This window comes from Carlito syrichta, unplaced genomic scaffold (genome assembly GCF_000164805.1).
Source record: "Carlito syrichta isolate Samal-C Ts95f unplaced genomic scaffold, Tarsius_syrichta-2.0.1 Scaffold301952, whole genome shotgun sequence".
In the NCBI taxonomy this organism is placed as follows: domain Eukaryota; kingdom Metazoa; phylum Chordata; class Mammalia; order Primates; family Tarsiidae; genus Carlito; species Carlito syrichta.
The window spans coordinates 422148-439813 of NW_007246048.1; the positions used below are offsets into that span (position 1 = coordinate 422148).

The 17666-nt window shown below is 55.9% G+C and overlaps 1 protein-coding gene across 1 annotated transcript; it reads left to right on the forward strand.

The window, feature by feature from the left end:
- Positions 1-5173: 5173 nt before the first annotated feature.
- On the forward strand, positions 5174-12632 carry MSANTD1 (Myb/SANT DNA binding domain containing 1). Its single transcript, XM_008055777.2, has 3 exons — positions 5174-5667; positions 9910-10185; positions 12035-12632. Exons 1-3 carry the CDS (start codon positions 5414-5416, stop codon positions 12273-12275), a joined length of 771 nt encoding a protein of 256 aa, XP_008053968.1. The 5' UTR covers positions 5174-5413; the 3' UTR covers positions 12276-12632.
- The last annotated feature ends 5034 nt before the right edge of the window (positions 12633-17666 follow it).

Here is a 17666-nt window from a genome sequence, read left to right on the forward strand (position 1 = left end):
CCTGGGAGCCCACAGGGCTGTGATAGGTGAGTCCTGGAGCCCTACCTCGATCTGACCGTCTGCTTCCGAGAGCAAAGGGAAGGACTGACATGAGATGTATATTTTAATTTTTTTAGCTGCTGCAATGCAAACATTGTACATCCCAATTAAAGGAAAAAAATGAAACCATTGATTGTTGCTGTGCGAGGCTTGCTTTGCTTAATTTTAGAGCCTAAACCCTGCTGAGCTGATATCTGGAGAAACAGGCTTCTGAATGTTTCTCCAAGGGGGCAGAAGCTGTCCCACCAGCAAATGACTGACACCCCCAAGCAGCTGGGGGTCCCCAAGCAGCTGGGAGTAGGGACATGCTCTGCGTCTGTAGCCAGAGATGAGGAAGTGGGCCCAGGCCCAGGCCTGGCTTGGTGCTCCCTGCAAGGACCTTCACAAACCAGGGGTCCCTCCACCCCACAGATGTGGGCTGCCCACGCCTTCAGGTTGAGGGACATTGTGAGCTCATTGCACAGGTCTCGGGACTGGTGCCCTTAATTTCTGCTTCCACATTTGGCCCAGGACACTGGAGGGGCCGTGAGGGCTGGCACAGAGACTATGTTCTCACGTGGGGCACACAGCTCATGGTGACCCAGCAGTGCCTTGCTGCCCCCACAGCAACTTGTGTTCCTACCCCTGCTGGCCCGGGCGGCTGTGTGTCTACAGTGTGTACCCCAACCGTTTTTGCTTGGAAGTTCTTCCCGTCTGAAATGCCGCCTCCTTCAAGAAGTCTCTGCTCACTCAGTGGGGCATTTCATTCTAAGCTCTGGCTGAGCCTCCTCCAGAGCCGTGGCGGTCAGTATAGTAATTGTGCCAAGCATGTATTTTACCTACCAACCTGCAAAGGCAAAAGCCCTAGGCTTCGGGGTACTCCAGCACAGTCCTTATTAAAGTTGCTGAAGTCCTATCTGGTTTTGGCTGACTAGGGAGGTCGTCCACCTGCTCTCTCCACGGTCAGTGCGAGGAGGGATGGGCGAGGCCAGTTGGCCAAGGCAGTGGGACCCTATGCGGGGCCGCCCCAGGAATCGGTGGCAGCTGGAGCTCCCTCCTCTCCTGAGGCACAGCGGTAGTGGCCAGACGTTGGGGGCGGGCCCTCCAGGCACCACAGCCCACTTGTTAGCGACCTTTGTCCTTACCAGATAGTGCACCCTGTCCCGAGAGAGGATTGGGGATACCTCTTCTGCCTCCTTGCTGGGATTTGTGTTCTGTGCTTTCCAGAGTGTTTTTAGCTGTAACTGGTTTTGTTCCAGAAAGAATTTTGAAGTTGCTTCCCGAGTATGGGGTGTGGTAATTTTTTAATCACTCTGAGGCAGTTAAGGGAAGTAGCCAGCGTGAGGTGAGGACCAGGTGGACACTGGTCAGGCTGCAGGTGTCCTAGGAGCCACTACAGAAGGAACTAGATGGAGGACCTTACCTCCAGGAGATGTGACAGCCAACCCAGAACAGAGGAAGCATGTTCCTAGGGGCATGGGGTATACCCCTCAAGGTAGCCTGTCCATGGAGCCCGAGGAAAGAGGCTTCTACTAGGGCCCCTGAGTCTATGGTCTATGAGTGCTGTGACCGGGCCCTGTGGGCAAAGAGGTAGACCTGGCGCTTTGTGGCATCACCAAGACTTCGAAAAACATGAGCAGCTCCTGTGGGTCCAACAGACCCCACTGCCTCAGCAACTGGGTTCTCCAGCCAGGTGGATGACTGGCCCCACCCAGATGGCCACACCCTGTTGCTGTCACATCCTTTAGGGACCCTGGATGGGTTCATGGAGCTGTGGGGTTGGGCCTTCCACTGAGGCAGAGGGCTGATGGTTCACAGGGGAAATTGTTAGCTGTACCCATAGACTCCGTGCTGGGTGAGGCAGCTGACCCAGTGGCTGCTGGGACAGGTTGATCCAAAGATAAATCGTAGTCCCCCCAGCACTCCCCAGGCAGTCCACTGCTTCAGACCCTCCAACCCTGCCTCACCCAGCACCAGCACCAGCACCAGCACCAACTACCTCCCTCCTCTCCTGGCCATGTTGCTCTTAGGAAATCTGAGCCCCTGCCCAGGCTCCCAAACTGGGCCCTGCCGCCTTCTGGCTGGGGCTGCTCCCATACCCCTCGCCACACCGACTGCATGTGCTTACCTGCCTTTGCCCATCCAGCTCCAGCTCTTCAACTGCCAAATTCTGCCCACCATCAGGCTCCTCTCAGGGCTACCTGCTCCAGGTATGTGCCTGGCATCCCCTTGGTCGATGCTGAGGGGAATGACAGGTTGAGTCCAGCCTCATTTGGAGGGGACACTGAGGCCTAGAGGATATGGGCCTGGCCTGCGCACAGCAGTCAGGCTGGACCCAGGCACAAGCCCTGGGTCTCCCTTAGGATCTGCTGAGGCCTGACCTGCCGCTTCTCCCTGCAGGTGCTGCTGGGTCCCCAGCCTGGGACCTCTGTCTTCTGATCCCACGGTGTCCGAGGGTCCCAGCAGGCCATGCAGCTGTGCCAAGGTACGAGTCCCTCCCAGCTGAGGACAGACCCAGGGTCCTCCCAGGTGGGTTCATAGCCCTGCACTCTGCCTGCCTGCCTGGTTCTTGTCCTTGGAGGCCCAACGTGAGAGAGGCCCTGGGGCTTGCCCTGTGTGAGGTCCTCTGATGCGCTTGAGCCTTTTGCCTCACTCCCCAGAAATACTGCCTGAGGGGTGTGCAGGGTGGGGTAGCTCCCTGCCAGGGAGGGCTCTGCCTCCCGGTGTTCACCGAGCTTGGGTAGGCAGAGTGTGTGTGTGGATGTCCCTTCAGGGCCACCCCGAGCACCATTGGTGATGCCCACTGGCCAGCCACCGACCCTTCAGCCAAGACAGAGGCCAGGCTCTGCACCTTCCAGCAGCTCCAAGGTGGACTTGAGGAATGGTGTCAAGGGCAGGTTGGGGCCCTGTGGCCTCCCCAGAGCCCTCAGTGAGCACCATGCTGGGTGATTATACACATCTAGCCAAGTCCTGTTATTCCCATTGTAGAGATTAAGAAACTGGGGCTGGGGGTGGTGGACATGACTGCGGTCCGTGCTGAGTCTCTAGATCTGCAATTCAGAACCCAATGCCGGGACCCTAAGCCATGCTCTGCCTGTCTTTCCTTTCAAAGCCCTTTGCTGCCCCATGTGCTGGGAGACACTGGGAGTCAGCCCTGCCTCTGCCCTTGGAGTACTGGCTGGGGAGGACATTAGGACAGGTTCCCACCCTTACTCAGGGGTCAAACCCTGTGCCTCAGGGTCCAGAGGATGGGGGTTCCCGGAGGAGGTGGGCCTTATTCGAATTCCTCAAACCTTCCTGAGAGCTCTGTGCTGGCCCCCAGGTCCCGCACTGGGCACTAGGGGGCAGCAGCAAACCAGCAGACCAGCTTTCATGATCAAAGACTGACCTTGGCAGTGAGTGGGGGAGGACTCAGGTCTCTCGCACCCCAGTGCCAGGCCACAGGACGGTGTCTCCTGAGACCCTGAGAGGAAGGAGTTCTATGCGTCCCACAGGGAGCTGATGGCAGGACCAGGTCTTGACCCAGGACTTTCAGGGACTGCCCACATGTACCCCTGCTGCCCTCCTAGTGCATTTCCTACTCTGGCTGCAGGGACAAGGGAGCCCCAGGCTGGTCCTCCACATGCCGGGTACCCCAGCCATACCCCCTCCCTGTCCTTCCCCCAGACCCTCAGCCCAGCAAGCCTTTGCCCACCACCCATGGGGTCCCATGTAGCACTTTTCTCAGAGGACATCAGGGCACCTAGCAGAGGCTCAGAGACACCCCTCACTCTAGCATAACTCTCCTGAAACCCTTCTGTGGTTGGCCAGGTTCGGGGAGGGCAGGCAGGTGCCCACAGCCTCTCTGCTGACCACAGATGTCCAGGCTGGGGGCCAGGGGGTAGGCATGGATGCCAGAGCCAGGCTAGGCCCTGGCTCCAGCACAGTCCATGATGCATGGGTGCTGTGGGCTCCATGAAGTCTCACTTGGCTTTTATCTTTCACATGTTGGAGGTTAGTGGCCTCAGGTGGCACCTTTTCCCTGCAGATGCCCCAAGCTCCACCACTCCTGACTGCTGCTTGGGGCCTCCTGTCAGACTGAGGTCCCCTAGCCAGCCCCATGGGAACTTTTTTTTTTTTTAAATCAGAGTCTCACTCTGTTGCCCAGGCTGGAGTGCCGTGGCATGCTCACAGCCATCGCAGCCTCAACTTGCTGGCTCAGGTGATCCTTCCGCCTCAGCCTTCCAAGTAGCTGGAACTATAGGCACACGCCATCATGCCTGGCTAATTTTTTTAATTTACTGTAGAGTCGAGGTCTTGCCAAGTTGCCCAGGCTGGTCTTGAGCCCATGGGCTCAGGCAATCCTCTCACTTCGGCCTCCCAAAGTGCTGGGATTATGGGTGTGAGCCACCGCACCCAACCTCCATGGGCATTTTTGTTCCTCTGCCGCACAGAGGGAGAGGCCCACTCCCCGAGCCCAGCCCTCAGCCCCCTTTCTGCCCCAGTGCCCCCGTAATCATGTTGCATCTGACTGCCCGTCTGCTCCCTGCACACTGCCCTTGCCTGGCTGGTTCTTCCAGGGCTTCCCTGTGACCTTCTTCCCTATCTCTCAGTGCAGAGCTCGCCTCTGCTGTCTGTTGCTGACCCTGCCTAACTGGTGCTGGAGGCCTATGTCTGTGTGTGTCCCCTGTGTCTGCACTGCTGGGCAGGGCCTGGCTCTGACCAGCCGAAGCTCCTGGTGTCCATAGACCTGAAGCCTAGGATGTCTGGGTGACGGAGCAAGAGGAGGGAAGCAAAGGACTAAGGGAGGGCCTCAAGATCCCAGCCCTGAGACCCGGGGACCCCAGGACTTGACCTCAGTGAGACCCGGCAGGGGCTTTCTGAGGGAGGTGGACAGTCTCACAACTGTGGTCTCCCTCCAGGGCCGGCGGCCACCTCATCCAGGCCGGTGCTGGGTGCTTCAGTCTTCTCGTCTGCCAGTCCCTTCCCTGTTTCCCCTGTCCCGTCTCCCTCTTGCTCCTCTTCTCATTTTGTCCCATCTCAACGCCCCATCTTGGTCCACATGGGCCGGGCGGGGCCGAGGAGGGGGCTGTGCCTGGATCCCACCCGGTCCATGGAGTTTGGGCCTGGCCCGCTTACTGCAATATTGATGGCCCGTCAGTGCGGCCCTGATTCCTGTGCTTTCAGTTAAAAGGTTTCTGTTGTTGTAGCTTATGCAGTTGCTCTGTTGCTATGGAAACGTGACATCAAAATGACGTTTCCCATTTAAAAGCTTTTAACTAAATTCCTGCCTGTCAGATGTAGGCCCCATTTTGAGTGTGGAGCTGCCTTCGAGCAAGCTGCCTCCCGCCCATGGTGCTGGGGCTGGGCTTGGGCCTCCCTGAGTGTGATCTTTAACCCTGCAGGCGCCTCCAGCATGGCAGCGGCCGAGTCGCCCGGCTACCTAGTGTCTCCTCAGACGGAGAAGCACCGGCGGGCCCGCAACTGGACCGATGCCGAGATGCGTGGCCTCATGCTGGTCTGGGAGGAGTTCTTCGATGAGCTCAAGCAGACCAAGCGCAATGCCAAGGTGTACGAGAAGATGGCCAGCAAGCTCTTCGAGATGACCGGCGAGCGCAGGCTGGGCGAGGAGATCAAGATCAAGATCACCAACATGACCTTCCAGTACAGGTGGGCGACTCGGGCACACACCCGCCAGGACCCACGGGCGGGGACCCGCCCAGGCCAGGGAGGGAGCCCGGGCATGGCAGCCGCTCCTGGCCCTCATGGAACTCTGAGCTAGGAAGGGCGTGCAGGTCCTGGGACAGGTGGTCTGCCTGTCCTCTCTTGTGTGTGGCAGAACCCCACTGGGTGAGACAGGACCCACAGAAACTGTGTGTGCAGTCTCCTGTTGGGGAGGTGGGAAAACAGGCCCAGCAGGGACAGGCCAGGACACTAGCCAACTGCTAAGGGGTGGCAGGGCTGGGGCTGACCTTGATTTCCCTGCTGGACTGAGGCAGGATGGCGCCAAGGAAGTGCACAAGGCCTGTGCAAGGCCCTCCGGGATGCCTCAGAGGTGGCGCCACATGTGGGCGGCACCCACTGACCACATGCCCCCCCCCCCGCAGCCAAGAGGCTGCAGCCACCGGTTCCCTACCTACCACTGAGCCCCCAAGCTCAGCAGGGGTGTTGCGGTCTGGCTGGGCAGACAGAGAAGGCCTCTAAGGCCCGAGGTGAGCAAAGAGACTCAGCATTCTGTGACTTGAGCCTATACAAACCCCGCTGTGAGCTCTGCTCAGACCAGCCCTGGGATCTGGGAGTGGGGCTTCAAGGATTATACTAGCAGTCCCCTAAGGGTTCAGGTTGGGCCCAGCTCATGGGTGGGGCTTAGTGGGAGGAAGAAGTAGAGCTCAGCCCCGGTTCAGGGGCCCCCAGACCAGGGAAGTCTTTGCCTCTGCTGCACCCCAAGTTGGTTTCCCTAAGCTGGCAGCCTGAGGGTTACGATGGAGGGGACGATTGGGTTGGGGTCAAAGGTGAGGGTCTGGGGCAGCTCTGGTGTCTGGGGGGGCTGGTGTGGGCCACATGCCCAGCACCTCAGAGTACATGGGGCCACTCCACTGGACAGGGTCACAGGTGGGGATCACTACAAGGTGAAGGTTACAGACACGGGGAGGGTCAGAGGTGGGGTGAGGGTCTTATGTCGAGTGAAGGTCGTGGGCATGGTGAATGTCATGGAGTGAAGGTCACAGCAAGAGCTGGAAACTGGAGAACATCGACCTAGAACACCCGGCACTGTGGGTGGCTCTGGCAGGGCTGAGCCTGGGGCTGTCCCAGGACGGGAGGGGCTGTCCTGCCAGAGGCCTTGCTCAGGGGCTGGGCCAGGCCAGGCAGGTGGGCACCAGGCAGGAGGCTGGGTGCACCTTAGTCACAGCTGTGGGAGAAAGCACTCCTGCTCCCCCTAGTAGATGAGGAGATGCCCTCCAGCACCCGGCCTGTGGCACCCGGCCACCCACGTGTCTGGTGGAGATAAAAGAGACTCAGTAGGCTCCTGGGCAGACCGCAAGGTCATGGGAGCTCTGTTTTTAGTTGCATTGATTTAACTTTTTAGGACCCTTGAAGGAGCAGCCCAGGACCTGGCCCTGTCCACGTGCCCTTTCTGGCCCCCATCTCTGGTCCTCGGTCAGGCCTCACAGCCGGAACCATAGCAGCTGCCGAAGGCCTGCTGGCCTCAGCACCACGGAGCATAAATGATAAATTTGAGCCGCTGGCTTGCGATGTGAAGGGTGAGATGTGAGTCTGGCTGTCTGCAGAGGCACAGGGGACAGGCGGCTACCCACAGCCCTGATGGCTCCTAGGCCCCCACTCAGGTGTGGGATGAGGAAGGGGCTCACAGGGCAGTGGGAAGCAGTGGCTGTTTCACCAGGCTTCCCTCTGACTCAGGAATTTGCAGGCACGCCTCCCCGGCCGGCTCTGATTGGTGTCTGACTGGGTTATTCATTATTTATCCTGAAAGCCTCTTCAGAGTCCCAGGGGAAGGATTTCATCTCCATTCCCGGAGGCCCAGGAGACGAGAGCACAGCAGAGCGGGACCTCCCCCCAGGCCCCGTAGTCTGGGGTGGGTGAGGGCTGTACAGGAGCACAGCACCTCATGGTTTGTAAAGCACTTGCGTACCACGGCTCCTCAGAGCTGCCACTGTCATTCCTTGTTCACTGAGGGGAAACTGAGGCCCACAGTGGGAGAGGGACTTGCTCAAGACCACATCGTCTTTAACAACCAAAACTTTGACTGGATGACTTGTTCTTTATCGGCCCTCTGCCTCAGCCTCCCCATAGCAGAGGCTTTTCTTATTTTTTTTTATTTTTTTGAGTTGGAGTCTCCCAGGCTGGAGTGCCCGTGGCATGCTCATGGCCACCACAGCCTCAACCTGCTGGGTTCAGGTGATTCTTCTGCCTCAGTCTTCCAAGTAGTTGGAATCACAGGTGTGCGCCACCACACCCAGCTGACTTTTTGATTTATTGTAGAGATGAGGTCTCACCAAGTTGCCCAGGCTGATTGCAAACCCCTGAGCTCAGGCAATCCTCTCGCATCTGCCTCCCAAAATGCTGGGGTTATAGGCATGAGCCACTGCACCCAACTTCTCCTTCTTCTCTTTTTAACATGTATTGTTTATATATTAAGGCTGTCAGGCTAAGGAAGTCTGAGGGGGTGGTGGGATTCCATGGAGTGTGGCTTGCTGGAGTACAATTTGGATCTTCCTGTTCTGGGATAAGGCCTTTCCCTATTTTTCCAAGGAGTAGGCTGGTTTAGGTGGGGCAAAGAGAAAGGTGGGGTCTCTGCAGGGGCCAGAGAGGAGCCAGGGGTGGAGGCTGGGGTGGGCACCCGGCGCCAGCTCCCCCACTCTGTGCTGGTGTCTGCGCGGCCCTGGCCCTCTTAGAGAGTAGCCTGCGTCCTTCCCTGTGTGACCTGAACCCAGCTTTCTGCCAAAGGCATTCCACCTGGTGGAGGGGCTCCTGGGCCCTGGCACTGTCCAAGGCCAGCCACCTCCTGCAGTGGCCAGCTGCCACTTGCCGCCTGAGCGGCAGCCCCTCCTCACCACCTGGCCGTGCCTGTGTGCTCGGGGTGAGTCACCCACACAGCCAACTTATGGTTGCTAGTGCCCTTGCACACCCTGGCAGGCAATGCCATGTAGGAGACAGGAGACGTTTGCTCTAAGGACGGGTTCTGTCCTGGAGCCGCAGCCTCAGGACACTCTAGCTCCAAACCTCCCACCTCAGAGGAGCACTGGCCGTTGGGCGCCTAGGCCTCAGGAGGGGCTGGGTCTGATGAGGCAGAGACTCCCCGCAACCACCCGGTCTTGTGGCTTCTTCCCTGGCCTAGCCAGAGTTGTCCAGTCGCCCTGGGGTCCTCTCTCCCCAGCCCTCACCTCCAGAGGATGACTGAGGCCCAGGGGAGACCCAGGGAGTTGCCCAGCCCCTCACAAGGCAGGACCTATCTGTGGGAGAGGGTGGGATTCAGGCTCGCTGTGGGCAGGCGTATCCCGTGCAGACCCTTGGCCTGGGGGCTAGTGGTGATGAGATCTTAGGCTGTGCAGGAAGGGGCCCCTTCGGCCGGCCCTGATGTCTTTGGGTGGGCTTCAGGTTCTGGTGCTCAATCCAAGCTTCTGCTCGGACCAAGGGGAGTGACAGTAGCAACACTGGGCCAGGACTGGACATGACTTCCTGTTAGGTTCAACCAAGAATGGTGTTGGAGCCCAGCTTGCTGTTTGCCAGGAACTAGGCACTGTGTTACTAAATCCTCCCTACAGCTGTGAGAGGGGCTTACTTTGGTCATCCCCATTTTACTGATATGAAAAGAGGCTCAGAGAGGTTAATGAACCTGCCCAGGGTCCCACAGTGAGTGGTGGAGATGAGATACAGATTCAGAGCTGTGGACACTGAAGCCTGTGCTCCAACTCCTGTGGTTCTCTCTCCCTGAAGTATTCTCTCTAGAAAAGCGTTATTACATTCCAATACTTTATTATATATTTGCATAATATTACGTATCTTATTATGATACCTTATGGCTGTTAAATCATTTTAAAAAGCAATATTTGCTCATTGCTGAAAGTTAAGAAAATACAGAAAAGCAAGGAAGAAGCAGGAATCAGCCCCAAGGTCCCAGCACTGATATTTGGGGCATGTGCTTCCTTTTTAACGCCTAAGGCCGTGCAGATCCCGAAGCCTCACTTATTTCTAAGTCCAATGTCACCTTGACCCCGGAGCCTGGCCGATTTTACTGGGGTGGCCCGAACCAGCCGAGAGTGGCTCCTGCCCGTGCCAGCGTGGCTCTCCCTGGGGTCCCGGAGCCCCCATGTATCCCTCTGCTGAGGCCGGCGGGACGGGGGCTGGCCCAGCTCTGTTTCTCACCCGTGGCTCTTGTGTCTCTCGTTTCAGGAAATTAAAATGCATGACAGATAGCGAGTCCGTCCCGCCTGACTGGCCCTATTACCTAGCCATTGATAGGATTCTGGCCAAGGTCCCTGAGTCCTGTGATGGCAAACTGCCGGACGGCCAGCAGCCGGGGCCCTCCACGTCCCAGACCGAGGCGTCCCTGTCGCCGCCCGCTAAGTCCACCCCTCTGTACTTCCCGTATAACCAGTGCTCCTTCGAAGGCCGCTTTGAGGACGATCGCTCCGACAGCTCCTCCAGCTTACTGTCCCTTAAGTTCAGGTAGTGTGCGTCGCGCTTCTGTCCCCTGCCCCCACCCTGAGCAGGGTCAGGAGCCCAGCTGGGCTGGGAGTGGCTGTAGAGGCCCAGGAGGTGTGCAGGGGTCTCCAGGGACAGGCCTGCCTCAGACCAGGGAGGGCTTCAGTGTCTACAGACAGACTGGGGGTATCTCCCAGTTCCATCACTTTTGAGCTACACGGAAAGTTCCTTGACCTCTCTGGCCTCAGTTTCCCCCTCATAAAATGGGGATACCTTTCTCAGAGGGTGTCTGGATGCATCACAGGAGAGAAGGTGTGGCACCGGCCCGGCACACAGGGGAGACCACACCCCCGGGCCCACGTGCGCCCTCCCTGCTGCCCCCACCCCCACACAGACTCTGCCCTGGATCCCCACCTTCCCTGCCCATGCAAGCACCAGCTGGGCCCCTTGGCACAGGGAGGGAGTTGGGCCGCACCTGCAGAGGGCCTCATAGTCTTTGGGGGCCTCAAAATCTTTTGCAGCAGCTGTATCCCAGCCCCTCTGCTGTCCATCCTGTACTTCATACCAGGCCTATGCTTGCCACATGACTATGCTTCAAGATGCTCCCAGAGCAGCCAGGAACCAGAAAGCATGCAGGAGAGACTCCCTGGGGTATAGGGACCAGGGAACCCAGAGAAGGTGCTTTTGGGGGGGGACATCTGGCATGGGCATTCGAGGTAAAGTAGGAGTTGGCGAAGAGAGTTGGAGAAGAGAGCAGGAAGAATGTGGATTTGAGTCACAGCCTCTTCCCTGCCCTGGTCTTCAAGTCTGTCTGGTGGGAGGTGGGGTGAGGGAGGCATCACTGAAGGCATCCCTCCAACTCAACATCTCCCGTACCAGGGGCTGCTGCTTGACCCACCCAGTGCCTCTCTCTGTGGAAGAGATTTGTCAGGAAACACCCCAGACAAAAACACTCTTGTTGACAGCCAGACCAAAGGAGCAAGGAGGCCTGAGATGGAAGGCAAATTGTTCCCGAGGACTGAGCCCAGTTCCTCGAGGCAGCTGCCTAGCTGCCCCGGGGCATTGCATGGGGCTGGGATGTGAGGACTGCCCTCCCTGCTCCAGCCCAGTGCTCAGCTTTCCCACACCTGAGGTTGGCTGCTCACCTGCTCTGCCCTGAACACAGAGTGTGGTGTGAGAGATGGCCAGGCCCTGGGCAGGGCCTTGGGGTCTGTGAGATCTGTTAGCTGGTGCTGTTGAGACTAGGGATGGCTGTCACCCAGCTGAGAGTACTCAGGGATGTCCACAGGACTGCTTTTCGCCTCCCTTTTCTACTAGGCCCCCCTGGGTGCCTGTCCTGCCTCCCTACCCCAAGGAGTGCTGGCCCCATCTCCAGACTACTGAGAGATGAAGGAGCCCAGTACCAGGCCCTTCTTCCTGGGATCTCAGTTTCTCCATCTGCCCAAAGCCAGCTGGGACTGGTGGTCTCTGACTTCCCTATTGGAACCTTGAATGACTCACATGATCCGGCTCCCAGCTCCCTCCCCCCAGCCTTGCGTCTCTTCCTTGGGGCCACCTGCCTGTCCCTCTCGGTGGACTCACAGCAGGGTGGGACCCCCTGCAGCCCAGTCACCCTGCCATTTCCAGACCCTAGGGCTGTGGATTGTCCTGTGACCCTAGGTCATCGGCCTTAAAGGACAGCGGTGCCTGTGACCCCGTTACTCTCTTGCTGTCACGGGCAGATGGGCTCTGGTCCCTCCTCCCCGCTGTGGACCATGAGACCCCGAGGGAAGGACCCGACTCCCTGGGGCCTCGGCTTCCCCTTGTGTCCAGTGGGTTGGCTGGGAGGTCGGGTGGGGCCCCAGCACGTCCACAGCCAGCCCTGTTCTTTCAGGTCGGAGGAGCGGCCAGTGAAGAAGCGCAAGGTGCAGGGCTGCCACCTGCAGAAGAAGAAGCTCCGGCTGCTGGAGGCCATGCTGGAGGAGCAGCGCCGGCTGAGCCGCGCCGTGGAGGAGACCTGCCGCGAAGCGCGCCGCGTGCTGGACCAGCAGCACCTCTTGCAGGTGCAGAGCCTGCAGCTGCAAGAGCGCATGATGAGCCTGCTGGAGAAGATCATCGCCAAGTCCAACGTCTAGGCCGTGGGGGCGGGGGCGCCGGGCCCGCGGCTGGGGGCGCTGCTCAGGTCCCGCGGGCCCGCCGGCTGCAGCGGCCCTGCCCTGGCGGGGCCTGGAGAGAGGGGACAGCCTTTCACCTAGCCTCCAGCAGGCTGCTCTGATCAAGACGTCCCCTCTCTGACGGACTTTTCGAGGGGCAGCCAGGCCCTCCGGACTGTGAGACCCTAGTCTCTCGCATGGACACCCTTCCTGGGACACTGGCGGGGGCACTCCCGGGGTACACCTAGGAAGAACATTCTAGAGCCGCTCTCCAGTGTAGTCATGATTAATGATACTTGAGATTTTTTTTTATATTAAATGTGTACTTTTTTCATCCTTGCCTGGAAGCAGAGTTTGCTTTCGATGGCCTCGTGGGAACACACGGGTTGATCTTTCCCAAAAACGAAATCAGAGAAGCGGGTTGGCAGGTTGGTGTCATGGCAAGCTCTTCCTGGAGGGACCCCAGTGTTCTCCCTCACTGGGACCTTCTGCGGCTGCCCTAAAACAGCCCCTGTCACAGACCCCAAAGAGCCTTTTATTCATCTTTGGAACGTCGGGTATTTCCAGTGCATCCTTAGTCATAACACTAATAAAAGTAACAACACCTGCTCATGCACTCCGCCCTGTTTAATTTTCTAAACTCTGGAGACATCAGGGTGGATGAGACCATGACCTGGCCTCGGGGAATTGACCCTCCCGTCGAGGGGAGACAAACAAGTCAGTAGAGAAATCATTGTGGATCGTTGGAAGGGAAGGGTCAGCCTGAGAACACAGAGGAGCTGGGACGGGTGGCCCAGGTAGGGAACAGCCAGTGCAAACCCCCAGAGACAGGAGGACACTGGAGCAGCCCCGGGAGCAGCAGGGAGGCCACGTCACCAGGAGCCAGGCCACAGAGGGCTGGCAGCCCACAGGGAGGAGTTCTGATGTTTTCCAGGCTTCTTGGGAGTGTCCAGCCACTGCAACTCTGGATCTGACATCCACGGGGTGGGAAGGGGGCTGGGGTGCAGTGGCCACAGCTGCAAGTTCACCTCACTGCCTGTCCCTTCCTCAGTTGGAAAATTCTTTCCAAAATCTCTGCTGAATTCTCTGCAAGTCTCATTGGCCAGGACTTGGGCTTTTGGTCACCGTGGCTGCAAAGGAGGCTGGACCAGGTGTGTTTCATGCTTCCCCTGGGACTAGGCAAGTCACCGCCCACCAGAAGGTTCTGTGGCAAGTGGGTTGACTCATGCATGGTTCAGAAGATCTCCTAATGGTTGCAGGTAAGCAGACTGTGGGGACAGGAATGGAGTGGGGTCCTGCCAGGCAGATCTGATGTGAGACAGTGCCAGCTCATCCAACCCTCCAGGGTGCCCTGAAGTCCTCCCAGCAAGGAAGTAGCAGGGGTTCTGCCAGTGTGGGACCAGCCCATGGTGCCAGTCATGCAGGGGACTCCTGGGCTGCCTTTGGGAGGGAGAGGCCGGGTGTTCTGTGGTGCCCAGAGGGAGAGCCGGGCAAGCAGGGTCCTCAGCAACCAGATTCATGTTTTGAGGACTCAAACCATGTTGCTTTAGGACTGAAGGCAGGGTACCTGATGACAGTCTGTCGGGGGCTGCTGCGGTGAGCTGGAACCCTGCCCTGTGTCCGTGGTGTCAATTCTCCCACCACAGCCAGGCTCCAGTCACTGAGAGGCTCCCACTGATCCCGCAGTGGGAAAGACATACACCTGGTTGGCTCTTGCAAGCCAGTGTGGCTGCCACGGTGCTTGCTGAGAAGCTAGAGGGTGGCCCCTGCAGACAGAGGATGTAGGGTGTCTAGTGTTGCAGACTGAGTTTTGGGAGCTTACTCTGGCTAATTTCCATCTCAGGTGCCCATCCGCCTCCCAAGGAAGATACCACCTAAGAAGTCATTTGATTAGCCAACCTGCTGGGCTTCTGGTCAGTGCCTGTGCTGCCTTTGAGGTCGGGAGCCCAGCCGTGGACACAGGGACCGGCCCATGGGCCCCTGCCCCAGCTGCTGACCATGTAGCTGGCTGGCTGGTGATTCTGACAGAGTCAGTGTGGAGTTTCCAGCCCCCCAGTGCGGGGCCAGCTCCAAGCGTTCAGGAGGGAACAGACTGAGAGGGAACCAGAGGTTGAGTCCCACCTGCGCTGCTGGCCCTGGCAGGGAGGTGAGGCCCAGAGGCTCCTGTGGGAGGTAACAGGTTGAGGTTCTAAGTGATGACACAAGTTTGTCTCTGCGTTCCCAGAGTCACTGTCGTGATGTATCAGTGTTTCAGGAATTCCAACACTTGGGGAAACTGAGGCAGGAGGATCACTTGAAGACCGAAGTTAGAAAACAGCCTGGGCATTGAGGCAATACTCTATCTCTAAATAATAATAATAATAATAATAATTTAACTGGGTATAGTGTCATGTGCCTGTAGTCCCAGCTCTTGGAAGGTTGAGATGGGAGGTTGAGATGGGAGGATCACTTGAGCCTTGGAGTTCGAGGCTGTGATTCACTCTCTTCCTGCCTCACACTGGGGCTGGGTCCTTCTCTGTGACTGACACAGGATTACTTAAGGTCAGCTATAAAGCCACTGGGGCTAGCACCTGCCATTTAGTGTGGCCTTGGCAACTTTCTGGTTCTTCTTGAGTGATTGGTCCATTAAGGAGAAAATTGACTATGTCAATCAGTGCTAAAGTATTTGATACGATTCAGCAAAACAACATGTTAACACTGCAAACTGGTTCCAGTGAAAATCAGGAACCAGGCCTTGTGCTTCCTCCCCCCCCCCGTATTGTTTAATGTTGTTTTGACATTTACAGCTAATGCATTACAAGAAGTAAACAAAAGAAGCAGGACCTGACATGAGATGAAGAAACGAGAATTATCTTTGTTTTTAGATATTTTTGTGTAACTAGAAAACCAGATATACAAAAGACTGAGAGCTCGTTAAATCAGCTTAAACTCGCTGAAAATTAGAATGAAGGAATATTCATTTCGGAGTTGTAACTCAAAGCAGTAGAAAATTCAGGAATGAACTGAGCCAGAAAGGGAAAGGGCCCACGTAAGGAGAACTATACAGTCTTACTGAAGATTTTAAACAATACCTGGGCACACAGAGAAACTTGCCTACTCCTGAAAGCTCCAAAATAAAATGGCATCATTTCAGTAATATAATTCCAGCCACACTCTCAATAATATTGCATTTTTGTTTTGAAATGGGTGAGATGATATTTAAATTCATATGAAAAAGAAACGGGGCCTAAGGTCTGACACCAGTCTATGCGAGAAAAAAACTCCGCCTCCCCAGGAGTCAGGAGACAGAGACTACCAGAAACAGCACCTTGTGCTTGGGAGGGTGTGAAGCCCGGTGACACCAAAGGCTGGGAAAAACATCAGGAAATGGAAGCCGCTGAACTGTCTGGAGGAGTTGGAGTTGATACAGCCCCTTGGAGGTAACGCAACCTGGCCTCACCTCCTAAGCTGAAGAAGCATGCACTCATTATCTGAGCAACCCTACTTTCAGATATGTCACCGGTGGGGACGATGTTCTCAAACTGCAGTCTGAGGACCCGTCACCAAGAATGCCAAAGGACGTTTGCTTATTGGGTTCTAATGACCTATATTGATACCTATTAGAATACATTATTAGGAATTAAATCTGAGACATTTGAAAAATATTTATTCATTTAAAAATAACAACAAACCCATTACATGTTTACATAAATGACAATTGTGTGAAAAAAATATATATTTATATATTTTGAGTTGGAGTCTCACTCCGTCGCCCAGACTGGAGTACGGTGACACGCTCCCGGCCACTGCAGCCTCGACCTGCTGGGTTCCAGTGATCTTTCCGCCTCAGCCTTCTGAGTAGCTGGAACTACAGGCGCGTGGTACCACGCCCGACGAAGTTTCTTGATTTATTGTAGAGATGAGGTCTCGCCAATTTGCCCAGGCGGGTCTCGAATCCGCGGGCTCTGACAATCCACTCACCTCGGCCTCCCCAAATGCTGGGATTACAGGCTAAGCCACCGAGTCCGGCCGAAAAATATATTTTTAAAAACAGAAAACTCTTAGCAAGAAGAGTGATGTAGTTTTCCATTTTTGCAAGTCTTTGACTTAAGAGAAGAAGCCCGCTGGCCTCTCCTGTGGCTCCTGGCTGAGGCTGCTGTGGGGTAGTGTTTTGTTTGCGAGGTATGGGAGTAGATGGGGAAAATTTAGCCTTGCTCAGATACGTATTTGGAAAAGAAAGGAACATCTTAATAATCTTTGCAAATAATTGTGGTTTTTCTTCCTTGATTCTACACCAACACTTGATTGGTGGTAATATTTGGTTTTTTTAATTATTTTTTTATTTTTTATTTTTTTGAATTGGAGTCTCACTCTGTCGCCCAGACTGGAGTGCAGTGGCTGCTCCTGGCCACCGTAGCGCCGACCTGCTGGGCTCTGGCGATCCTTCCACCTCAGCCTTCCAAGTAGCTGGAACTATAGGCGTGTGCTACCACGCCCAGCTAATTTTTTTTTTATTTATTGTAGAGATGAGGTCTCTCGCCAAGTTGCCCAGGCAGGTCACAAACCCGCGGGCTCAGGCAATCCACTCATCTTGGCCTCCCAAAGCGCTGGGATTACAAGCTGAGCCACCAAGCCAGGCCTGTTTTGTTTTTAGAGACAGGATCTTACTCTGTCACCCAGGCTGGAGTGTAGTAGTGTGACCATAGCTCATTGTAGCCTTGAACTCCTGGGCTCAAGTGATCCCTCTGCCAAGTAGCTGAGACCACAGGCATGTGCCACCACGCCCTAATTTTTCTATTTTGTTTTTTGCAGAGTCATGATCTTGCTATGTTACCCAGGCTGGTCTTTGACTCCCGCCTTGGCCTCCAAAAGTGCTGGCATTACAGGCGTGAGCCACCACACCCGGCGTAGGTGGAGTTTTTTGAAGGTTGGTTGTGATGTGGAATCTGAAACCATTATCAATGAACTTTTACTTCTCTGTTTTGACATAATCCATCTGTCTGTCCTGTGTTTTAATGACTCTGTTCGTCCATGCTTTTGTGTCATCACACTCTGGGCATTTGAAAAGTATTGGTTCACCAAGTTGTGTAGCTCTTCCAACTGTTGACACGGTTCAGTAATCAGTATTTAAAATCACTTTTGTGGATGTCGCCACCAGTCTTACCAGAAAAGTCTTTAAGTTGGAAAGTTGTTGAGCTCATGGTGGTAGATGCAGGTTTTTCAAAATACTGACATGAAAGTTTGGATTTTATCATTGGTAACAAATGCCATCAGCTGCTTTCCTTGAAAGGGACAGGCTCACTTTGTTAATTTTCAAGAACATGTCTGCCAGGACATCCAAGGCTGAATACCCGGAGTTTCTGCCTGTCCCTCTTTCAAGAAAAAATTATGTTC